The sequence below is a fragment of the Carassius carassius genome, chromosome 4, assembly GCF_963082965.1.
Source record: "Carassius carassius chromosome 4, fCarCar2.1, whole genome shotgun sequence".
In the NCBI taxonomy this organism is placed as follows: domain Eukaryota; kingdom Metazoa; phylum Chordata; class Actinopteri; order Cypriniformes; family Cyprinidae; genus Carassius; species Carassius carassius.
The window spans coordinates 34,758,532-34,780,955 of NC_081758.1; the positions used below are offsets into that span (position 1 = coordinate 34,758,532).

General features: G+C 37.3%; 2 protein-coding genes across 2 annotated transcripts; one reads left to right on the plus strand and one right to left on the minus strand.

Annotated features, from left to right (window-relative positions):
* Positions 1-1,739: 1,739 nt before the first annotated feature.
* On the minus strand, positions 1,740-16,103 carry ube3b (ubiquitin protein ligase E3B). Its single transcript, XM_059548614.1, has 27 exons — positions 15,950-16,103; positions 15,346-15,440; positions 14,964-15,137; positions 14,343-14,460; positions 14,156-14,215; positions 13,949-14,053; positions 13,672-13,768; positions 13,494-13,579; positions 13,096-13,178; positions 12,869-12,974; positions 12,628-12,748; positions 12,282-12,459; positions 11,991-12,160; positions 10,715-10,882; positions 10,257-10,428; positions 9,909-10,027; positions 9,605-9,719; positions 9,317-9,416; positions 9,081-9,200; positions 8,685-8,861; positions 8,338-8,586; positions 7,579-7,644; positions 7,439-7,497; positions 6,902-7,084; positions 4,545-4,656; positions 4,368-4,460; positions 1,740-4,278 (listed from the first exon to the last, which is right to left on the minus strand). The coding sequence occupies exons 3-27, from the start codon at positions 15,122-15,124 to the stop codon at positions 4,087-4,089; spliced, it is 3,210 nt and encodes a 1,069-aa protein (XP_059404597.1). The 5' UTR covers positions 15,125-15,137; positions 15,346-15,440; positions 15,950-16,103; the 3' UTR covers positions 1,740-4,086.
* Positions 16,104-16,583: 480 nt separating this feature from the next.
* On the plus strand, positions 16,584-22,015 carry kctd10 (potassium channel tetramerization domain containing 10). Its single transcript, XM_059548615.1, has 7 exons — positions 16,584-16,740; positions 17,466-17,679; positions 17,798-17,967; positions 19,865-19,951; positions 20,041-20,093; positions 20,174-20,369; positions 20,653-22,015. Exons 1-7 carry the CDS (start codon positions 16,738-16,740, stop codon positions 20,869-20,871), a joined length of 942 nt encoding a protein of 313 aa, XP_059404598.1. The 5' UTR covers positions 16,584-16,737; the 3' UTR covers positions 20,872-22,015.
* The last annotated feature ends 409 nt before the right edge of the window (positions 22,016-22,424 follow it).

Below are 22,424 nucleotides of genomic sequence, written 5' to 3' on the forward strand. Positions count from 1 at the left end.
ATTAGTGTGCAGTTTACACCAAGAAGAGTGTGAGATAGTGTAGTCGTGTTATCACTACATTCTGTATTGTTTGATTGACTGAGGGATGCAGACAGCTGCATACAACATCGAGTTTTACAGTACATAATCAATGAACATTCAATGTTTCAATATGAAAGTTTATACATAGGTTTAACCTGTTAACTGTCACTCACAAAGGATGAATTTTGAGATTTTAAGTTTTCAAGTGATATATCATTTCTGATGATTTCTAAAGTGCGATATAGAAAAAGGCAACAAAGAAGACTTTTCTTTTCTTTTTTTTACAAAGATCAGAACTCCTGTTATGATGTAGGTTTTTGAGGTGCACTCTTGCCATAAATTAATCCATTACTTTTCCTACATTATTTTTAACAAAAAAGACCTTTCCAACAATATATAGTTTGTCATGATTAGATTAGGATTTAATTGTAATATAGTGAAGTAAAGAATTTGGGGTGACAGTTAACAGGTTAAAATTGTTTTATATTAAGGAGCCTTTCCCACATGGAGGGTAAAAGTCATTTATATTGTCTTCACAGTAGTAGTGCACCAACCCTGCCAATGAAATCTTGAATGATGATTATTCTTTTCAGCACATACTATTTTACCGTAAGGCAAACAAGTTTAGATAAATATGATAAAGTTTAGATAAAGTTGACCTTTGAAAAAATTCGAATTTAAGTTTCAGTTAATGGTTAGGTGTCCACATGGTGTCCAAAACTGTCACACTTTCAAAAGTACTAATATACTTTTGGTACTAATATGTACTTTAAATGTATTTATATGAACCTTTAAGGTACTAATATGTCATATTTAGGGGTAAATATGGTACTAAGCTGCCCTTTTAGCTTTTGTACCTACGGGTGAAAGCTTTGTACATTTTTGTATTTTTTTGCTGACTGTATTTTTTAGAGTCAGTATCACCTTGTTACATCTGTTGTTGCTTGAGTAGAGTGAAATGGATGACATAGAAAGCATCACCAGGTTTTACAGTCTTCGTCATTTGAAAGCTTGGCACATTTATAAAGGCGAATACTAACAGTTTGCTAATCTTGTGACAGAGAACATCATTTATTGTCTTCATCATAAGCTACTTTTTGCTTGCTGCGAGAAAACACAATATGAGGCTTTGTGTCTAAGGGAATGAACAAGTTTCTCTGGGAAGCGTCTGCTTTGTAAATGGAGTAATCCAAGCCAAAAACATAAGACTATAAATTCTAAGCTAGGTTTTATTAGGCTATATTTCTCTGTTGCTATTTCAGTATTTTCTCTCAGTTCATACCAAGTTGTGTTCTATACATTAGGGGCTCCATCCATTTCAAGTTAATTCAAGTTGGCTCAGTTGTGTTGGCTTTTGTGTTCAACAGAAGAAAGAATCTCAAACCGGTTTGGAACAAGTTTCTCACATTTTGTTTCTGCATCATACAGTATCATGCTCTGTTGTTTTCAACTTTCTAACAAGAGTCTCACTTGATAATCTAATAAAAAATGACAATGCACATTCTTTGTTGTTTAGTAAAGATTTAGATTTTTCAAATGTTTATATGTTTGTTTGACAATTAAGTTTACATTTTACAGAGGAAATGTTACTGTACACATGGAGAACTTTACAATGTCATTGCTTTTGTAATATACTGCGTATATAACAACCTGCAGTTCATGTAGTGCAACCAAATTCAAAAGACACTTCCTTATCAGGCAAAGGAATAGAGACCAGACACTTTAAAGGTAGTTGCATCCCTATCGGAGAGAGAGAGCAAGATTCTGTGACATCATGAAATTCAGCCGAGTCGCTTCACCATACACAGTCCATAAAGACTCTTCAATGATGTTAATGCCAGTTCATTTAAATACAAAACTCTGCTATTTGACTCAGCCCTTGTGCATTAGGACAATACATTTATAACTTAACATTAACAGCAATGCATAAAAAAATAAAAAGTTACATGAGCTTAAAACCAGTTTTCCACATCTACAAAGGCTTCTATTCATTAGAATATACTTTCATGCCTTGCTTCATGGAGAGCTGGGGGAGGGTGGGCTGATAGATAATGTTCAACTCTATATTTTTGCATATATAACATACTAAGGGAAAGAGGGTTTGCATACAATAAACATTCTGAAATAACTACAGCCGATTACTGCTTTTTAGAGACCTGAAACCAAGAGCGAATCTAATGAATCTAATGTCCAGGTCATAATTCACCGCAAAAGAATAAATTATATTTTGCATTAACAAAATTAAGCTTGATTTAGAAACAAAATACAAAAAAAAGGAGCATATGCCAAAATATTGCCCAGATACAATGATTAAACAAAATAGTAATAATTCTTGTTTAAATAACATCCATGAACAAATACTACGATGTTTTCTTGATGGTCAATTTAAATCTTAATGGACCTGAAAGTAGGCTTCACTTCTTTTTTGCCAAGAATATTTTCTCAATGTCTTTCCTTAAACATTTTTGGGGACAACAACCCAGAAATGTCTTAACAGATTAACCCTAACTTTCTTTATAATGAAAGAAAAAGAACAAACAACACAATATCAACAGCAGACTATGACCTCTGCGACACGGACATGGAATCATCTGAATCATCCAATGACATCATGCAAAGGGAGATTTTGTTTGTTTGTTTTTTGTCCATTTGGAATAACATTTCATGAGATTCCCTTGAGCCCACCGACTTTCAGGAAAATCACTCCAACACTCTCCCTTTAAGAAAAAAAGTTCCCACGAGTGCTGGTTTGATAGCTACTCATCTTTACTGTATGGCTTAATTCCAGTAGTACACACCGCAACGAAGAGCAGAGTGTTAGTGGAAGATGATAGGGAGAGCGGTTTGTTATGTGATGATTGGTTACTTCCAAGATGGAGTAAAATACCTTTTAGTGGTTAGTCTGTCCTTTCTTCATCAATTAAAAAAAGAAACCCAAGACAAGGAATTGATCTTAATGAATAGATGAGTTTGACATGAAGACAGCATTAGAGCTGAAAAGCACGAGCAGAATAATGAGTATAATATAATGAGCAAAAAGAAATGTCTCCATGACATTAGGCTGATAATGCATTCTGGAAAGGGCTCTGTAGTGTATGTGAAGAGAAAGCAGGAAAGGAGAGGCGTATCTCTGCAGGGACAGCTCTCATCTAACATACCGCTGGCTGTACTAGCTAAAGCTTTTTAACAGTGCTGGGTTTCCTCTTAAAGCTCGGTCCTCAAGTCTAGCAGAAGTTTAGTGCGCTGTGGATTTGAAAGCATTTGCCATACAAACAGGCAAAAGACTCATTTGTGTCTTGAGTTGAATGGCTTGCATTGCATTAGTATTGCTTTCCTGTTCCCTTCTTATGGGAGTGAGACAGGGAGACCTGAGACACATCGCTGAACTGTTTCTGCAGATCTTACATCTGAACATCCACCACTGTATCTGCAGGAACTTTAAGAGGAGGTTTTGGGGTGTTTGTCAATGGATGGACACAGTGCTTAGAAGCCAATAAAGAACAAGCCCAATTTAGTTTTGGAGTTATTCTGGATGTACAAATGAAGCCAAGTTTCTAAGCCTACGATTGACAGGTGTCGATGAAGTAGGGATCAGAAGGATCCTGACTTGACAACATTAAATTGAGCTGGTTTAAAATTGATTGTGTAAGGCGTTTGGAGCTATTTTGGCTTCAAATGCTGACAAGGAAAAACACGACAATAAATACAGATCTTTAAGTAGTTCAAAAACAATTCTGTAGGTAATGTTGAATTTTTTTAATATACTTCTATGGTTGAGCTCCTCAGAGCTCTCTACGTTTCACTGGAAACATTTAGCTCAGTTCCACGATTTTAAAAAGTTAGTAAGTTTCTTCATTCACTTGCCATTTGGTGGACGAGACAAGAGAACAACTTAATAAAAAAAAAAAAAATCTGCCTTAACTGAAGGCAAAAATGTCAACAAAGTAATCAGTATGTCTCCTACTTCAACCTTTGTGTGGCCACTTACTTTAGCTCAGCCACTGCCATTTTTGTAGATGTTCATGTTTGTAGATGGATGAGTTTGTATCGGTAGAAATAATGGGGTTATGAAAGCTCAAAGCCAGTGTTCATGCTGATTGCGTAGCGGAGTTTGTCTCTGAGGATGCTCTTCTTGCTGTAGTTGGGCAGCTTGAGCAGGTTGAAACAAGTGGAGGATGTAGGGAGGCGACCACCTGGTTCCTTCTTACGAATGGTGAAAAAGCCACGCAGAACACTACCTAAAGTGTCACCCGTGTCCTACATATGCAATCAAACATAAAGAAAGATGAAGCAACACAATCTTCGCAGGAGAATGTATGGAATAAGGTGATGGGGTGATGTCTAACCTGATCATCTGACACTTCCACACAACGGATGGAGAAAGGAGGTTTGAGGTAGGCAAAACCAAGCAGAGGAGGTCTTGAACAGCTGGTGACAAACTGAGGAGTAATACAGCCACTTTATATATGGCAATAAACCTTCAAATAACACAAATAAAACCTTTCTGATTTGATAAGTATTACCTTCAAGAACATGGCTCTCTCCTCAGGGGAAAAGTCACTGGAGAGAATGTCCCACAGCCAAAGAATGACTCTGTGGCTGCTATGAAAACCTCCATAGTACACGGTGTGCTTCCTGCGAGACAGAAAATCACATGCATCATTTTGAGTAACCTTTTTAAGGCAGTTCTTCACAGCATGTGATTATTAGTGCTACATGTGGACATCTTTACAATTTCATTCCTGTCTGTGAGAAAGATTTGCACAATGGTTATTAAAGTGGTGAATTTTGTGCTTGTTTAGGCTACTTTAGAATAGTGAAAGCATTTAAAGATATTTTAACAAATCCGTCAGAAACAAAAGATAATTAAATTGAAAGCTAGGGAGCAGAAATAATACATAGCTGGCTTTGATGTAACCGTCAGAGGTTATTCAAATATATAACAATTTAAAGAAAAAGATAATTTTATTTCAGAATAGGAGTGTTGCAATATACTGTTCTGTTCTGAAAATAACCATGATATTTACAGAAATTAAACATAGGTATCATTATGTTAATACTACACATATTATAACAATAAAATAAATGCAGTAATTGAGCGCCTATCTGGCTGACACACCAACACAGTAGGTGGCAGTATTGCACATTCAAAGATGCTGTTTTTATGTTTAAATATTTGAGGGACAGGATAGTGAAATAAAAAAAAAAAAGCACAAGGTCCAGAGAGCCATTTTTTTAAAAAGTTGAACATGATGCGTTTTCAGAGACACGAGCGCAATGGTCAAACAGATCCGTATAGTACATAAAGCAATGAAAAAGCAGTGCATTGGGATTCAAGAGCAATAGCCGCTTTTCCACTGTCGGGCCAGTGCGAGCCAGGGCTTCAAACGGGCCGGGTGGGGCTAACAGCCTCGGGCCAGTAGCACCGAGGCCAGAATAGCACTGCGTTTCCACAGTCGAGCCTGAAGCACCGCTGCGCTTCACTAAAACCCGCTCTTTACACGCCTCTCAGGAACAATGTCATGCAACCCCATCATTTACCAACAAAGAAAAGTTATCAGAAAACGAAGAAATAAGTCACTGGAACTAGCGCGATCACAAAACGAACATGATAAAAGTGGCCATTTGTTTGCATGCTTTGTTAAATATTTAAATTCAAAATTCATCAATGTTTTACTATAGAATAAGTGATACACTGATCATAATGAATTCATTTATCAGGACTCAAAATTAATTACACAGAAATACAATTTTTTCTATTTTATTTATATATTTTCAATGCTTAAGCGTTATGAAAATTGCCTTATTGCCTTATAAAATTGTTTATTTGTAGCCACATTAGCCTATATTCACATTAAGAAGTAATGATAATATCTCTATTTTTATAAAAGATCCCGAAACAAAAACCATTATCATATTTTTAAGACAGGCTACGTGGAGCTAAACTCTCGAGACGAGACTTATGACAGATAATATAAGTTACTAATTAAATACATGATTAGACAGAGAATAAGAAGCTGACGTCTGATTTCTTCAAGCGGTCATATTTACCATGTTTACTATGGTAATGTTAATGCCTAGTGTGCATAGTCTTTTGCATCGCTTATAAATATTTCTGCCTTGTATAGTGATTATAATCCACATCAGATCAAATTATTTCAAACACACGCTGCTGACTGAAAGTGAGTTTTGAGCTCAACTTATTTTAAAAAGTCTTTTATGCTGGTGTTAAAGGTGGAGAGAAACTCCACCTTTGTTCATAACCACTCCTCTAGCCCCAGCTGGCCCACTTTGGCCGAAGGTTTTCGTCAGGCCAAAAAACCCTGGCCGTTGGCCCTGAGGAAGCCCCAACGATGCACGATCAAGGCCCGGAAGTGACAGTGGAAACGTGACTGGCTCTGGCACGCATTAGGAGGCCCGCCTTTAGCCCAACAGTGGAAACGCGGCTTATCTGTGTGAACGGCCCTAACCCTAGTTGCCACCGATCAAAAAATTGAAAAAAGAAGACAACAATGCATAGTGTAGCAATGCTGCCACAAAAAAAGAATGTCTTAAAAGACAGACTAAAGTGAGACACTCTACAAACACCTAAAAAAGCTAGCTTGCCAGGATACATTTGTTTTTTTTGGGGTGATTCTTTTAAAAGAATAAAAAAATTCAACCGGTGTTAGACCCCCTAGTCTTCAGGAAGTTATTTTCGTATGCTTTTGTAAAGTTACTGTTACAAACTCTATCTCCACCTATATATAGCAATATAGCCAATCAATTTCTGTTCACTGAAGGTGTGATGCATCAAGATGCTTCCAGCCTTGTTGAATATATAGAGAGCAATGTAGATACGCAAACCCTTCAAGGCCAGTGCTAAAATCTGCAGACTCACTTGAGATCATCCAGGTCTATCTCAGCGTTGTCTCCGGAGACAAGCCTCTGGACCTCAGGGGTGGAGAACACGTGGAGCCACTCTGAGTTGATGATGCTGCGGAAGCCCCTGATGAATGCGGCAGTCTGCTCCTTGATCTGGGTGTGCATGCGGAAATGGGCCATCAGGTGAATGTAGCTGATCCTGGAGGATGGTAACCAAAAAATAAATCAATAAATAAATAAACAAACAGTGCATTTACATTTTTTTGTTCTTAAAAGGATAGACAAAACATGAAGTGAAAAACATTCTTTTATTGTGTTCTCTTCTAAGCTTGCTGATAAAAGAGAATTCGATTGTGAGAGAACAATAGGTTTAAATTGGCAAGTATTTGTCTGTGGTTGCAAATCCCTAATTGCTTTTTGAACTGCTCTACTTCCAATACTAATTTGTTTTTTTCATCGGGTCATTTCCTCTTATTGTAATGAATTTGAATAAGAGGCAGCACTGCCATGAAAATTTTATTTACACTTGACCGAAGAGACAAAATGGACTCACTTGTTTTCATTAGTGACAGACATGGTCTTTCCACCAGGAATCAGCTCATGACAGACTAACTGTGAAGAGACAGAGAAAGGAAAGAGAATGAGGAAAGTAGATCCAACAAAACTGATTCAGCTGAAACAAAGTTTGCTTACCTGCCCCATCACATCTTCATCATAGGACAAAGTCAGACCCAGATCACTGACGTCCCCATCGTAACGCTGAAAAATCAAATCAATAAATGGTCATGGATATTACTATAAGATAAAAATGAATATGAAACAAATTATGATTTGGTATAGGATTTGTTTACTATGCTGTAACTGTTCACGCCAGATCAAGATGCTTTTTGTGGTATGAAACAGAGACGTTTAGACATTTTTTGTAACATTAAAGCCATAGCATGTGAAATAAAATGGGTAATGTCAAATGCTTCTTTGTCAGATTTGTTGCATTAGACTTTATTTATTAGACCAAAATGTGTTTGAGGGTGTAAAATGAAGGAGATCAGATATCACCAAAGTGAATTTAAATAACATTCTGTGTGAAATAGAGAGGGGTACCAGATTTTGGTAACTGCTAAAGCTATGCTGTCATATTTGATGACCCTGGTTTACGGTTTATGCAGCTGTTCACATCAGAGCATTACACTGTTCAGGATATAAAATAAAAATGCTTAGACATCACTAGAGTAAACTTAGGTAATATTAAACCTATTCTATGATGGTAGCAGATTTCATTAACATTTAATTCTGTCCTGCTGGATTTGGTGACCCTGCTGTATGTGACCAAAATGTGCTTGGGGTATGAAACGGAGGAGATTAGACATCACCAGAGAGAATTTGGGTATAACACAATGGTTCAAATCCTTCCAAACTCTGCACAAATGTTGTAATAGTAACACTGCCACTGACCTTAATGGAGGTGAGGTTTTTGTAGAACTCTGAGTCCAGAGAGGGCAGCTCATCTATGGAGCTGTAGAAGATGCTGTGATGGTGACCTAGAACCTGACTGAGGAAAAAAGAGGCAAATGGCACATCCACCACAATGCCTTCATACATGGCCTTTCCAAGCATCTTTCCAACAAATTCAAACAACTGAAGATGGTTCTCATGGATGCTGGAGGTTGGGGAGGGATATAATCTCTCATTCCCACTGGTGGTCTGAAAGAGATTGTTGTATTTTATTGACAAAGAAAGGTAGGTCTTATGATTGTTTGGGTGAACTGCAGCCTTTAGCCTTTAAAGAGAGCAGTGTATACCTTAAATAGATTGAGCGCTGGGTTGAAAACCTTCTTGATGATCTCTTCTAAGAACTCTTTAAACACACCGTCCTGGTCAATTCCAGCCTCATCCATGCCTAAATCATTCACAAACTTCACTCGGATCACACCCTTAATGGAGTTGACAGGTAGACGCCGCAGTTGATCATAACCATCCTATGGAGAGTAGGGAAAAAGAGAGATCATTCGTATAAGATTACATTTATGCATATGGAAAACACTTAAATCAAAAGCATTCAACATATACATTTTTATCAGTTTAATCATTCATTGGGAATCAAACCCATGACATTTTGCACCACACTCTACCGTTTGAGCTACATATTCTAATTCATTGTGTATATCAGTATTTGAGAATCATTGAACAGCCATTACCTCCAACATGCGTGAGCGGCGAATAGTTATATGAGTCACATGGGGAGAGGCAGAGGTTGTTTCCACCAATCCTAGAGTCTCCTTCTCTTTTGTCACAATGTTCCGGAACAGCAGCAACCTCTGTGACAAAAATGAATAATTTTGTGTTTAAAGATAAAATAAAGATGATTTTGATCTAAATTGGAATCCATGACCCATGAACATTAATAATTTCCTGTGATGAGTCCGATTCTCACATTTTTGTGTGGTATGACATGCGGAATGTACTGAAGTAGCAGCTGTGCTCTTTTTTTGCCTTTCTCCAGCTCTTGAAACAACAGGCTGGGCTTCAGGTCCCTGTATTACACATACAGAGAAAAGAAAAGAAATGAGACTTGATTATGTATTTTGTAAGCCGAGGCATTTATCTTTCCCCTATATGAGGATAACGATCAGTAATTTGCTTTTGAATTGACCTAGCTCCAACTATAAAGTAAAACCAGAAAGTAATTTGGCTAAGATATATAAATGTGAGGTTGACACACTTGCGGAGCCAGTGATCTTCAGGCGTGAATTTCCTGCGACAGTCCCGCTCATACAGAACCATCAGCCAGCCGTGAACACTGTGGAATAAGTCCAGCTTCTCTCCTTTGGCATTCTCTGAAACAAATGAATGGCCACACACAGAAAGCAAATTAGCACTGCCTCCATACACAGATGGTTCAAAACAACTGTGGTTTATCTAAACGAAGCTGCAAGAAGAGAAAAAGGCTGGAGAAAATAATGAATACACATAAAAAAGCCCCTTGTTGCAAAAATAAACGAAAGGGCTAAATAATACCTGCTCACCTAAAATACCATCCCATATCATCTTGTACACAAATGTGTTAAGGAACGAGGAGATGGTAACGAGCTCTTCTATTTTAAAAGAAATCTGTTCCTCATACACCTCTATGTCATCCAGAATCCTGTAATATAAATCACAAAAAAAGAAAACATGCAAATTCACTGTAATATGTAATATATTACTTTAATTTTTAAAACAACTCTTCACTCACACTGTTAGGCTGATAAATTAATTTGTAGTGAAATGGATAAATAAACATACATACATACATACATATATATATATATTTAATACAATACAAACAAATGCAAAATAGAAGCATCGTCACCAGTGGACTATTCAACACTTACGTGATGAGATGTCTGGAGCAGTCACAGAAGAGCATCAGCATGGCCAGAAGCTGTTTGGACTCTTCTGTGTCATTGTTAAGACACTCCAGGAAGAGTCTGAGTCCCCCCTGAGGGCCAAGCTCACAGATAAATGCCCACAGCTTAGGCAGCAGCTCATCCAGATATGTCAGTCCTGGAAGCAGAGTTTAATTTGAAACCATAAAATCAAGATTAACAAGAATATTAAACAAATGTATTATGACATCCAATATTTAAAGGACCAAGAATTTCTGTAGTTGTTTCACTGAAAAGCTAACCTACAAACAACAAATATTCTGGAAAAGCAACTTATACAAGTATAAACCTTTTGTCCAGGTATAGGATAAAACATTACTGAAGTGTTTGCTTGTGTGAATGTGCATTCATAGGTGTGTAAATGGCTTAGACTTCATAAGTGGTTTCTTCTAAAAAGCATGTACCTGTGAGAATCTGCAGGCGGATCTGCGTGAGCGTGGTGAGGGCCGTCTGATACAGCACACAAATACTGCACACCTTCTGAACCTCAGCCGAGTCCACACGCTTCCCTCCGACAGGTTTCAGGATGTTCCGCACAGATGCAGACTTCTGGAACGCTCGCTTGAACAGATCTAAACATGCAGAGAGGTTAACAAGGGTTCCTCAGTGAAAACAGCATGAATAGAGCCTGATGGCTTGAAAGACAGTACTGCGGTTTACTTCCTATCCTTGGTTTAACCAGGGAAAGAGCACTTAAAACAAACTCAGAGACAGCAGTGTGGCATTATTTAGGCCAACCTTTTTGACTCCGAGTTTTAAAGACAATATTTGAAGGCTCCTCAAGAGATTTCTAATACTACTGCTATTGTTTACAGAAACCAGGATAGACAATATATTACAATGTATATATTTGTAAATAATTTCCATAACCACAATAACTGAATGTTTTACATTGGTTTAAATGTTTTATCACCAATGAATTTACATGACTACTCTAGTTTGTGATTACAGGGTTTTTGATTTGTATATACTTTTTTCCTTTGTGTTGAATTTTGTAACGATAAACACCTTCATATTCATCCGGAAGAAGGAGGCGGGAACCGGCGGACAATCAAAAACATTTTAATAACAAAATAAACACAAAACAGCGCACCAGCCCCTCACGGACGACTGGTGCGCATAAAATAAAAACCAAAACACAACTAAAAGCCCAGGACTGGTCCTCTCTCGTCCTTCACTGTCGTCGCTCCAGTTTTATATCCTTCCATCTCCTCCATGGGCCTCGAGACCGGTGGGACGAACAGGTGTAGTTCATCTCCAATCACTCCCCCGGCCTCGCTCCCATGTCCCTCGGCCCCGCCCCACTCGTCACAAACTTCGACCTTCATAACTTTGCAGATGTTGTTTATGCTCTAACAGCAACATTACACACGAAAGTGCAAAAAGTTAAATCATAATCAACCACCCCTTTAAACCATTTTGTGACCCCTTGGAGATCTGCTGATCTCCCCTAGTGAGTCTTGGCCCATGCAGTGGAGCACAACTGCTTGGGGCAACTTGATATTTTAGTGTTAAGTGTGTTTAAAAAAGTGGCCATAAATAGGACAGAACAAATATTACAAATGGGCTTCTGATAACCATTAGAGACAGTTTGTGTGCAACCATCTACCAATTGTTCTATAAGTCCTGTAAAAATAGAAATGTTTAGGAACTTTATAGTATAAGATGGGTGTTTCTCACTTTTAACAGGCAGATTATTCTGTAATGAGCTTGGTTGAGGAGGGGGAGGTTGAGTGGGATCTTGAGTTTCTAGCTTTTTGCTGAGAACATCACAGAAAAGAGTGCAGATCACTGGAACTCCCCACAGACACTGTAACTGCTTTGTTACCAACGGCATAGACTCATTAAGCCTGAAAAGATCGCAAAGAAAGACACAAACAAGAGAGTTAAAGAAAAAGAATGCTTAACAGGATGAAACAACAGAGAAAGTATAATCAACTGCTGTATTCTGTCAATATAACACTGACATACCCATAGTCAACAATCTGGGAGAACCAGCCCAACACTGGGTGCCAATGCGTGAGATTGGATTTCTTCTGAAACACATATCGCTGACAGTATGACAACATATCTGTCAGATCCTTTACAAAGTGACCTGCTTCCTGCTCTAGAACTTTTACATTAAAGTATCCCAGCTGAATGAGGTTACCTGGAGACAAAACATAGAGAGACAATGAGTTAAATGATCTAGGAATTATAAACGAAGAATGAAAATGGTCCAGCAGTGCAGTTAACATCTGTTCACCAGTCCACCATCACTGTTCTGCAAATCAAATACACACTCCAAGAAGTGTCTGCATAAAGCACACATGCTTACCCAGTAAGCACAGAGTGTGGCTTCCCTCCAGACAAACACAGATATCCAAACATTGCTCCTCTCGACTTAAAAACAAGACAAACTTGCGGAAAAGTTCATGGGTCTGGATGGTGACAACACACTGCAAAGATCACAAATTCAGACAGGTGAAATCATATTTTCACAATATTTGTTTTGAATTTGTAAGACACGTGTGCAAAATAGGGGGTTATTATCCTTTCCAGATGTGTTTGTTTCTTACATCTGGAGTGAGCGTGTTGAGGTGCGAGATGAATGCTGGAACAGACATGATGTGGAGAAGGAAAGACCTCAGCAGGTTGTCTGAGAAATGTGCAGCGATAACAGGCCTGAAACACACCAGGATCAAAAACACATCACACTATCGGTCACTTCACAGAAACAGAGCTCCTGATGTAATCAGACTGTGAGATGTCTCAAAGAACAAAGCCAGTTCTCATGGCAACCGACCTGAGTGACAGCGTAAAAATGGCCGTGAGTGTTCCTTTGGAAAGGGAAGGTCTGGATCTTGCCAATCCATTTGTAAGTAGAATCTGCAAACAGCAAAGATGCTTATAATGTAAAACATTTCAAGCTTAAACTTGAAGTTCAGGTTAGGTTTGTTCAAACTAGAGCATTCAATCAGTTAAAAATTTGAATCAAATAACATGATTTACTAAATAGTTGTTTAAAATAATTGCAAATGTATCTCTTCGGATTCATCTGGGAGCTTTTCACATCAACTAATAAACACTTTTTAAAAATGTTCTCGAAAGAAGTCACAGCATTAGCCACATACTAAAATTCATTCAAATTATATACTACCAGCCTGTGACAAGATTCTGATTGGCTGTTTGGATGAGTAGTACCTGAAGAACAGAGTAGAAGCCCTTCTGATTGAGATGTCCCATGATGTTCTCACAAATTCTGTTTAAAGCAGGCTTGAGGGCCTCTCCTTAAGAAAAAAAGAGAGGAAAATTCTAGTAAGGTTCTATGTATTTTAGCCTGCAAATCATCTCAACAGCTCTGAATAGATGTGACACAAACCCTTCCCTCTGATGATTTTCCATGTCGATGTGTCAGTGAAGGTTATCAGCATTGTCAGGTACAGCGTCACCAATTTATTCTCTTGCAGTATGTCAGGCTGCAGAGAGAAACGGAAAGCAGGAAATAAACATTCTTCAAGAATGACCAAATCACCTACTGAACAAATTACTGAAAGACTCAGAACTAAATGAATACACCAGTACGGCACAAAGTAATTCAAAAGATATTCAACAAACAGATCAGATGTGTATTAACCAACACTATCACAAAGAAACACCTTCAGTTTCTTCAGAAATTCACAAGAGACCCAGAGCACATCTTTGATCTGTTTCAGCCAGAGGATGGTGAGATCTTTTGAAAGGGCCAGGGATACATACCATACCTAGAAAAATAATAGCTTGTCACAAAAATGCATTCTTGCAGAACTATTATAACATCGGATATGATAAAGTATGTTTTAGTCATTGCTTGGTTAAAAACTTACTTTAGGTTCATTTTCGACATCCATGCTACTTAGAATGATTCGACACAGCTTCTCAAACCTCTGTGTAAGAGAGAGAGAGAGGAAAAAAAACAATGCCATCAATAATTATACACAACATTCACAAAAAGTGTAAATCAACAAACAAAAACAAATCCTATAAAATGTTAATATTTTATGTGATGCTCACCAACTTATCATCCTTGCTCAATATAAATAACAGTTTTCTAGTGATTTTGAAGATGGATAATGCATTTCTTTTCGCTGAACCTGCATCGCTGACTGCAAAGAAGTCATCAACCTCTTTCCTGAAACGGAAAATCAAAAAGTGATAAATCTGTGTCAGAAATACACACTACGCTAATAAAGCATTTTCACATATTAGCTACTGTGAATGCCAATAAATTACAGCTTAAACTGGAATAAAATGAATTAAAACTATTTAGAAATATTAAAAAAAAAAAACAATAAAAATGAAAAAAGCACATAGCTATATTATTAAAAAATTGAAAATATGAAAATACAAATTTATTTTAAAATATGAATAAAAACTATAACAGTATATTAAATGATCTTTCTAAATTGGCTCAAACAAATAGCTAATTTTTGAAAATAGTGTTAACATTATATAAAATTTGTGCAAATAACAGCAAGTATTTAAACACTAAATTAATTCCCCCCTAATATTCCTGTATTGTTTCATTCCTAATTTTTACTTTTTTTACCATCTCTGGCCAACAGAGTTAGCAAAGACCTATGACAATCTAGAATGGTTTGACTATCATAGAAAACAGCTCATTTTAGTCCAAACCTGATTTCTCTTTGCAGCCTGCAACGGCAGAGGAATCTTCTGACTAAAGCCTGGATTTGTGTGGCAGCTCTCTCTTTCTCCTTATAACCTTTCCTTTCCTCCCGTGCGATCCTGGCTTTATCCAGGAACTGGGATTTGGATATTTGGGTAGCAGTGAACATGTTTCACTCCAAACTGTGGGTTAAACATTAGAAAAAGTGTCATAGCAAGGAACAAAAATCAACATCACACCTGAGAGCAAACACAACGACAGATGCTATGCATGCAAGTACAGGAAACTAGGTTCAAAATGATTTTCAAACCATAGTAAATAAATTAAGAAAGTGAATGCATCTCATTTACAATCTCAAATCTATCTTACATAAACACACACACAAATTACCTTTCCCTAATGTAGTGACTGCTAATACTTCTGTTTCCACAGGTCACATGAATAATATCACATATTCACACTTGTTGTTCTGGAGGTCCATTGGACTCTACAGACAGAAGAGTAATATTCTGTTATTTATGTTAGAAAATTAAAAGCTCTTCTCTAAGACAGCACAAATTATCCATTGATTTAGGCACATAAGTCAAGTTTTTGTATTAAAGTTAATAAAGAAATGTTATAAATAAAAAGGAATATTGTACTTTACACAGTTTTAGACACATCAACAGATCACAAAGCAGAAAGTGAAGACGATGAGTATCTGAAAGCATTATCAGACCAAAACAGAGCAGTCTTTATCATTTACTCAAAATAAAGAGGTGACACTGCTATTACACGACAGGATGAGCACTCTAAACATCTAGTGTACATTTGTAAAAAACCTGCAGTACCTGCAGAGACAATAACATTCACACTCGCTACTCTGCTAGCAAATACTAACACAGTTGAAGCATTCAGCGAGCTGGTAACGCTTGAGAAATGTTGTCACTTGAAAACTGTGTTTCAAATGAAAAGTAAAGAAAGTGTTTAGGGTATACACAAAGATTTCATTTACCTGAGCGTTTGAGAATAAATGGAAAACTGATGTAAACAAAAGAGCGACCAAGACACCGCAGCTCTAATCCATTAACGGTGTAACCTCCTAATCCTTCCGGAGGAACATTTTTTGTTATGACAAACCGCATTCACACAAGAAATATTACTCGTACTTTTTATTCGTCGTAGTACATTGATATCGTTTCATTGTTGAAACGGTATTACACCTAGCTATTTTAAACTGGTTAATGTGAGGTTTGGGACAGCATTAATATTTTGTACTGCGCGGAACTATTTGTGATACAGCTTGTCATCTGTTGATGTACATAATGAATGCAATTCACCAACAATAATAAAATAAATAAAAACAATAAAAAGTAATTATTTGTTAATGATTTGCAAAATTAGTACTTAATTATTTTGTTGTTTTTAGTTGCCGTGATATCTTTACAGTATAACCTAAACATATGTATCCAAAAACATTTAATTTAAGGCATCTAAAAAGTGCATGTGACCTGATGTCAACACAATATCAGAAACAAAGTTCGTTGTATGAATCCGTTTTGTTAAATATAGTACCCCCAGCACTCAAAAAAATAAGTATATAATTACAATCACAGGAAGTGAGAAATGAAATGACAGGACATTAGACAGGTGGAGTTACTGGAATGAAAAGCGCGATCACGTATTTGCCCCGAGAGCCTCTAAGCGCGTGACCTAAAGCCTCGTGCACGAGTCCGGGTTGCGACCGGAAGTGATCTAATTCCATACCCGTTCCAAGAGGCCCGAAAGAATCGGGGGATTTCTATGGTAAATAATGACATTTGTCTGTTATTTCGTCTAATTAATACGCTTCTAACGGTGGATATTTTAAGTACGATTTATCGCGGGGTGTAGTTACCATTTTTTTTGTAAGTTCTTGTTTATTTCCTTAAAGGAATTGAGAGAACAAGATGGTGTGCTAGTTTAGCGCTTCAGCTCTTGTAACTTAGTTATACGTTTCTTATGAGTAACTTTAAATAAATATATTTTTTTCATATTTAGTTACGAATCATTTATTCATATATAAATATATATAGGAATAAAATTAGCCAAATCTACTGGCTTTAAGTCAAAAACGTCATAGCAGGTTTGGGTGTGACGTCATTAAAACAATCCCATTGTGTTGTATGAACGGGTTAAGTTACTCATTGAATGAGAGTTATCATTATCACGTTTTTCAATCTAGCAATTTGTCAATGTGTTGCATTTAAGATAATTTAAGAGACTTAAACTCCTTTTTCAACTCTTAAAACTCTTGAAAAGTGCATATTTTAAAAAATCTTTTATGTTTAGAATAAACTTTTATTTATTATCTGAAGGAAATGTACCATTTACCCTCTCTGTGTTCATAATACTGAAAATTATAGAGTGATGTGTGTGTATTTTCAAAAAAGTTCCATACACTGTTAATCCTCTGAGAGAAACTAAATATATGATGTATTTTGAGTGTCCTGCGATTTCAAACCTCTTATGTCACCTTGTGTGATTTTCAGGAAGAGATGTCAGGAGAAAGTGTGGTGAGCTCGGCTGTGCCGGCAGCTACAACAAAGACCACCTCCTTCAAGGGGTCCAGTTCCAGTTCCAAATATGTGAAGCTGAATGTCGGGGGAGCACTGTACTACACCACCATGCAGACTCTGACCAAGCAGGACACAATGCTGAAGGCCATGTTCAGTGGCCGTATGGAGGTCCTTACAGATAGTGAAGGTAGATGTACTGTAATGGCTACTGAAGAAGCATTCATGTAATATTATGAACCATATGAATACAAATGTGTGCTTCTGCAGTGCCCAAGTCAGATTTTTCACCTCTGATCTTTCTCCAGGCTGGATTCTGATTGACAGGTGCGGGAAGCACTTTGGGACCATTCTGAACTACCTGAGAGACGGAGTCGTCCCGTTACCTGAGAGCCGGAGGGAGACTGAGGAGTTACTGGCAGAGGCAAAGTATTACCTGGTGCAGGGCCTGGTGGATGAGTGTCAGGCAGCATTACAGGTAGAGTACATTCAAACGGATAGTTCACCCAAAAATGAAAATTCTGTCATTTAGTTCTTGTTCCAAACCCATTTTTGTTCATCTTTAAAATGAAAATGATTTTATGAAACCTGAGAGTTTTTTATTGCTCCATTTATTAGGAGTCTATTAATCAAATGACTATTTAAAGTTTCAATGCAGTAACAATTGAAAAAACGAAAGTGTTTTTTTTTTTTATTGTTGTGAATGTCCCAACTGGGATACAGGATTTGCAATTGTCAGAGATTTCAGTTATAAATTTTTGTGTTGTATTTTGTTTGCATTTGTGAGTTAATAAAAATGTAAATGGTAGTGTAAAATAGGCTTAAAAGGTTAGTTCACCCAATAATCAAAATTATGTAATTTATAACTCACCCTCATGTCGTTCCAAACCCGTGAGACCTCCGTTCATCTTCAGGACACAGTTTAAGATATTTTAGATTTAGTCAGAGAGTTCTCAGTCCCTCCATTGAAGCTGTGTGTACCGTATACTGTCCATGTCCAGAAAGGTCAGAAAAACATCATCAAAGTAGTCCATGTGACATCAGAGGGTCAGTTAGAATTTTTTGAAGCATCGAAAATACATTTTGGTCCAAAAATAGCAAAAACTACGACTTTATTCAGCATTGTCTTCTCTTCCGTGTCTGTTGTGAGATTTCAAAACGCATATATATAGTGATATAGTGTTCTCTCTTCACAGCAGTTGAGTCAGTGTACTGTTTGAGTACATGAATTACTCCGGGATATTGGTTTGTTTTAACTCAGAGGGAGTGTCAGCCACATTAAAAAAATTAACAGCTTTAATTTGTGGATTAATGCTTATTGGAGACACGAACCGTTTTAAACAATTCAGTAAGATTTGGTGAACTGGTTCAAGAAGATCCGGTTACATCGAATGATTCGTTCGCGAACCAGATATCACAAACTGCTTTGTTTTGAAATCTCTCACAACAGACCCGGAGGAGAAGACAATGCTGAATAAAGTCGTAGTTTTTGCTATTTTTTGACCAAAATGTATTTTCGATGCTTCAAAATATTCTAACTGACCCTCTGATGTCACATGGACTACTTTAAAGCTGTTTTTCTTACCTTTCTGGACATGGACAGTATACCACACACAGCTTCAATGGAGGGACTGGGAGCTCTCGGACTAAATCTAAAATATCTTAAACTGTGTTCCAAAGATAAACGGAGGTCTTACAGGTTTGGAACGACATGAGGGTGAGTTATTAATGACATAATTTTGATTATTGGGTGAACTAACCCTTTAAATATTCCTAAAAATAGCGTAATATCAATATCTTGATATATCATCAAGTATCTTATCGCTGGCTAAGAGAATCAATTTAATTTATTCGCATATAAAAACTGATCAACACACATATATAGAGCAGACCAGAAGCTCAACTGTATGTGCATGATGCACGAGTACAATCCTCACTGGCTCTTGCAGAAGCTCAAATGTCGAACCTCGTTGGTTTCTGTGCATCAAAGCAAGCACATTCCATTTACCATTTTTTATGTTCTTAATGTATGTGTTTATATGTGAATTAAAGTCTAAATTAAATGTTCATCACATGTATATATGTAAGTGCTTGTGCTTTTTCAGAAGACTTGGATTAAACCACCCAATTATTTTTTAAACTTTTTGAAGTGTCACATTTTTGAAGTAACTTAATTTGTGTTCTGAAGCAGACCAAGTGTTCTTAATTTTGGAACATGATGAGATGAGGGGAAGAGGAGTGAATTATGGCAGAATTTTCATTTTTGGCTATCCATTTAATTAAGCATATTATCTTTAAAAAAATATATATTAATAAATTATATATTTTTGAATTTAGACTTACATTCTACATTTCTGATTTACAAATGTTTTCAGAACAAAGATGCATACGAACCATTCTGTAAAGTTCCACTGGTGACATCATCTAAGGAGGAACAGAGGCTCATTGCCACTGCTAATAAGGTACAAATGCTTTATCATGTCAATTATAAAAAATACAATTTGCTTTCACCGAGAACAGAACCTTGACTTGTCTTTCTGTTTATTTGCAGCCTACAGTCAAACTGCTGTACAACAGGAGCAACAATAAATATTCATATACAAGGTAAATATGCTTATAAGATATTGGTTGCTGGGAAGCTTACTGTTAAGCTTTTTCCTGACCGACGTACTCTCTCTTTGTAGCAACTCTGATGATAATATGTTGAAGAACATTGAGCTGTTTGACAAGCTGTCTCTGAGGTTCAATGGCCGAGTGCTCTTTATCAAGGATGTGATTGGTGATGAGATTTGTTGCTGGTCCTTTTACGGCCAGGGCAGGAAGATTGCAGAGGTGTGCTGTACGTCAATAGTCTACGCTACTGAAAAGAAGCAGACAAAGGTAAAGGGGGACCTGTCTGTCACATGTTTAAACTCCATACAGTCTAGCATCTATTGATACAGTCTAGCATCTCATTTTCTAAACATTAAATCTCTTTATTTCTGGGTTTCTGAGGATCTTAAAAGGTAGTAATTTGCCCTTTTACAAATGAAGCAGAAAGTGTTATTCACAATATTAAATGTTGCATGCACTGCAAAAACTTTTTGACTAATTTACTTCTTTGTCCGAAATGCTTCTGATAAGTTTATATCACACACTTTTTCATTTCCTCCCTCCATCACAGGTTGAGTTCCCAGAGGCTCGCATCTATGAAGAGACCCTCAACATTTTGCTCTATGAGTCTCAAGATGGACGCGGACCTGACAATGCACTGCTGGAGGCCACAGGTGGCGCTGCTGGTCGTTCCCACCACATCGATGAGGACGAAGAGAGGGAGCGCATCGAAAGAGTGCGGAGGATCCATATCAAGCGCCCTGATGACCGCACTCACCACCATCAGTGACTACATTTTCCCCCTTTTTTCAGTGCCTTAACAACTACCAGCGCTTCAGTCACACCCCTCTATTTGCACACAGACACGTCAGTTAAGTTTATCCCGAGTCTGCTTCCTAAAAGAGAAACGAAAGCTCACAGAATCGCTAGTATTGATAATGTTATATGAACATAGCATATAGGGCAATGCAGCATTGACCTCAAACCTCAGTTGTGAACTTTTGAGGACCTCACTAAAAAGATACTATGATGGTGTAAATGTGAACAGAAGTGCACAACAGATGGTTAGTTTTACTGCGTTCATGACAGTTCCCTGAACAAGTTGCCCTATTTGCTAATCATAAAGCAAATTTCAATGAATATATTAAGTCGATCAGGTAAATTGTCATTTAATTGTAGTTTTGTAGGCTGCTAATGGATATTTTCCCAATTTGTCAGCCGTAGTATTTTTGTAGTTGATGTTATTTGCCATTTTTCTCTGTTTCAGTGAAGACCGTAGGGTTCCTTGTGCCTTATAGGCTAATACTGTTTTGAGAGATTTTTTTGTTGTGTATTGTGTGATAGATATTGGATATTTGTGGCTTTTGAGTTTAGGTTATCCCTCTTTTCTTGTTTATTTTGTTTGCTTTGTCTCTTTGAACTGAAGTGTTGGAACTGGGATTTCACAGTGCTGATAGTGAGATCTGATTTGAGATTCAAGTGAAGGTGTCAGTGTGGTTTAACAGTCAAGTGATCAGTGAAGGAGGATATTATCATTGCCTTATGAGAAGCATACAATCCATAACTCCCATAGAAGAGTGTCATACAAATTATTAATCAGTCAATTTTCATTTTATTATGCGTGTGCAAAGCATTTATGCAACCTGTCACTTGATTGTATGTGCTGATTTTTTTGAGGTCTATGTGAGTTGGCCAGTAGAGGGCAGTACAGTGTTATGGTGTTTTCACTCGTACATGAGGAGGCACTTTTAGATAATCAAAGCCAGTAATTGTGAAGTTTTATATCCCCTTTTAGCTACAATCTCAAAAAAAAAAAAGATGATGCTATTAAATAACTTTACACTGCACTGTATGAAATTCCATCAAGTTAATTACCCTTCTGGATTTTGTAAGTGACCACATACAAGTAAAGAAACTGAGATGTAGTCAGAAGTGTTTGGATGTTAGGGGTGTGACGATTCACTCGTTTTCTCGATGCATCGATTAAAAACCCTGACGATTCATATGCATCGATCTTGAAAAATGATTTTTGAATCGTGAATCGCCAATCTCGGACAGTAATCGGTTCAAAACGCTAAGAATCGAATGAATCGCGATTTCCATAGCGATTTAGTGCTTTCAAAATATATACACATTAAATTACTACACGCACAAATTAATGGAGACCTTGAACTGTGTTCGTGCCTCTCATCTGTCCTTCACGTGCTCCACTGTTTACCGCCTGTCACAGCCAGGATTGCGCTCGCGCTCCTTCGTCTCTGATGCAGCTGATGACGTGCGATCTCTCCTCAAAACTCGTGGCCAGTAATAGTAAAATGAAGTAGTTTTTCTGTAGTTTGTCAA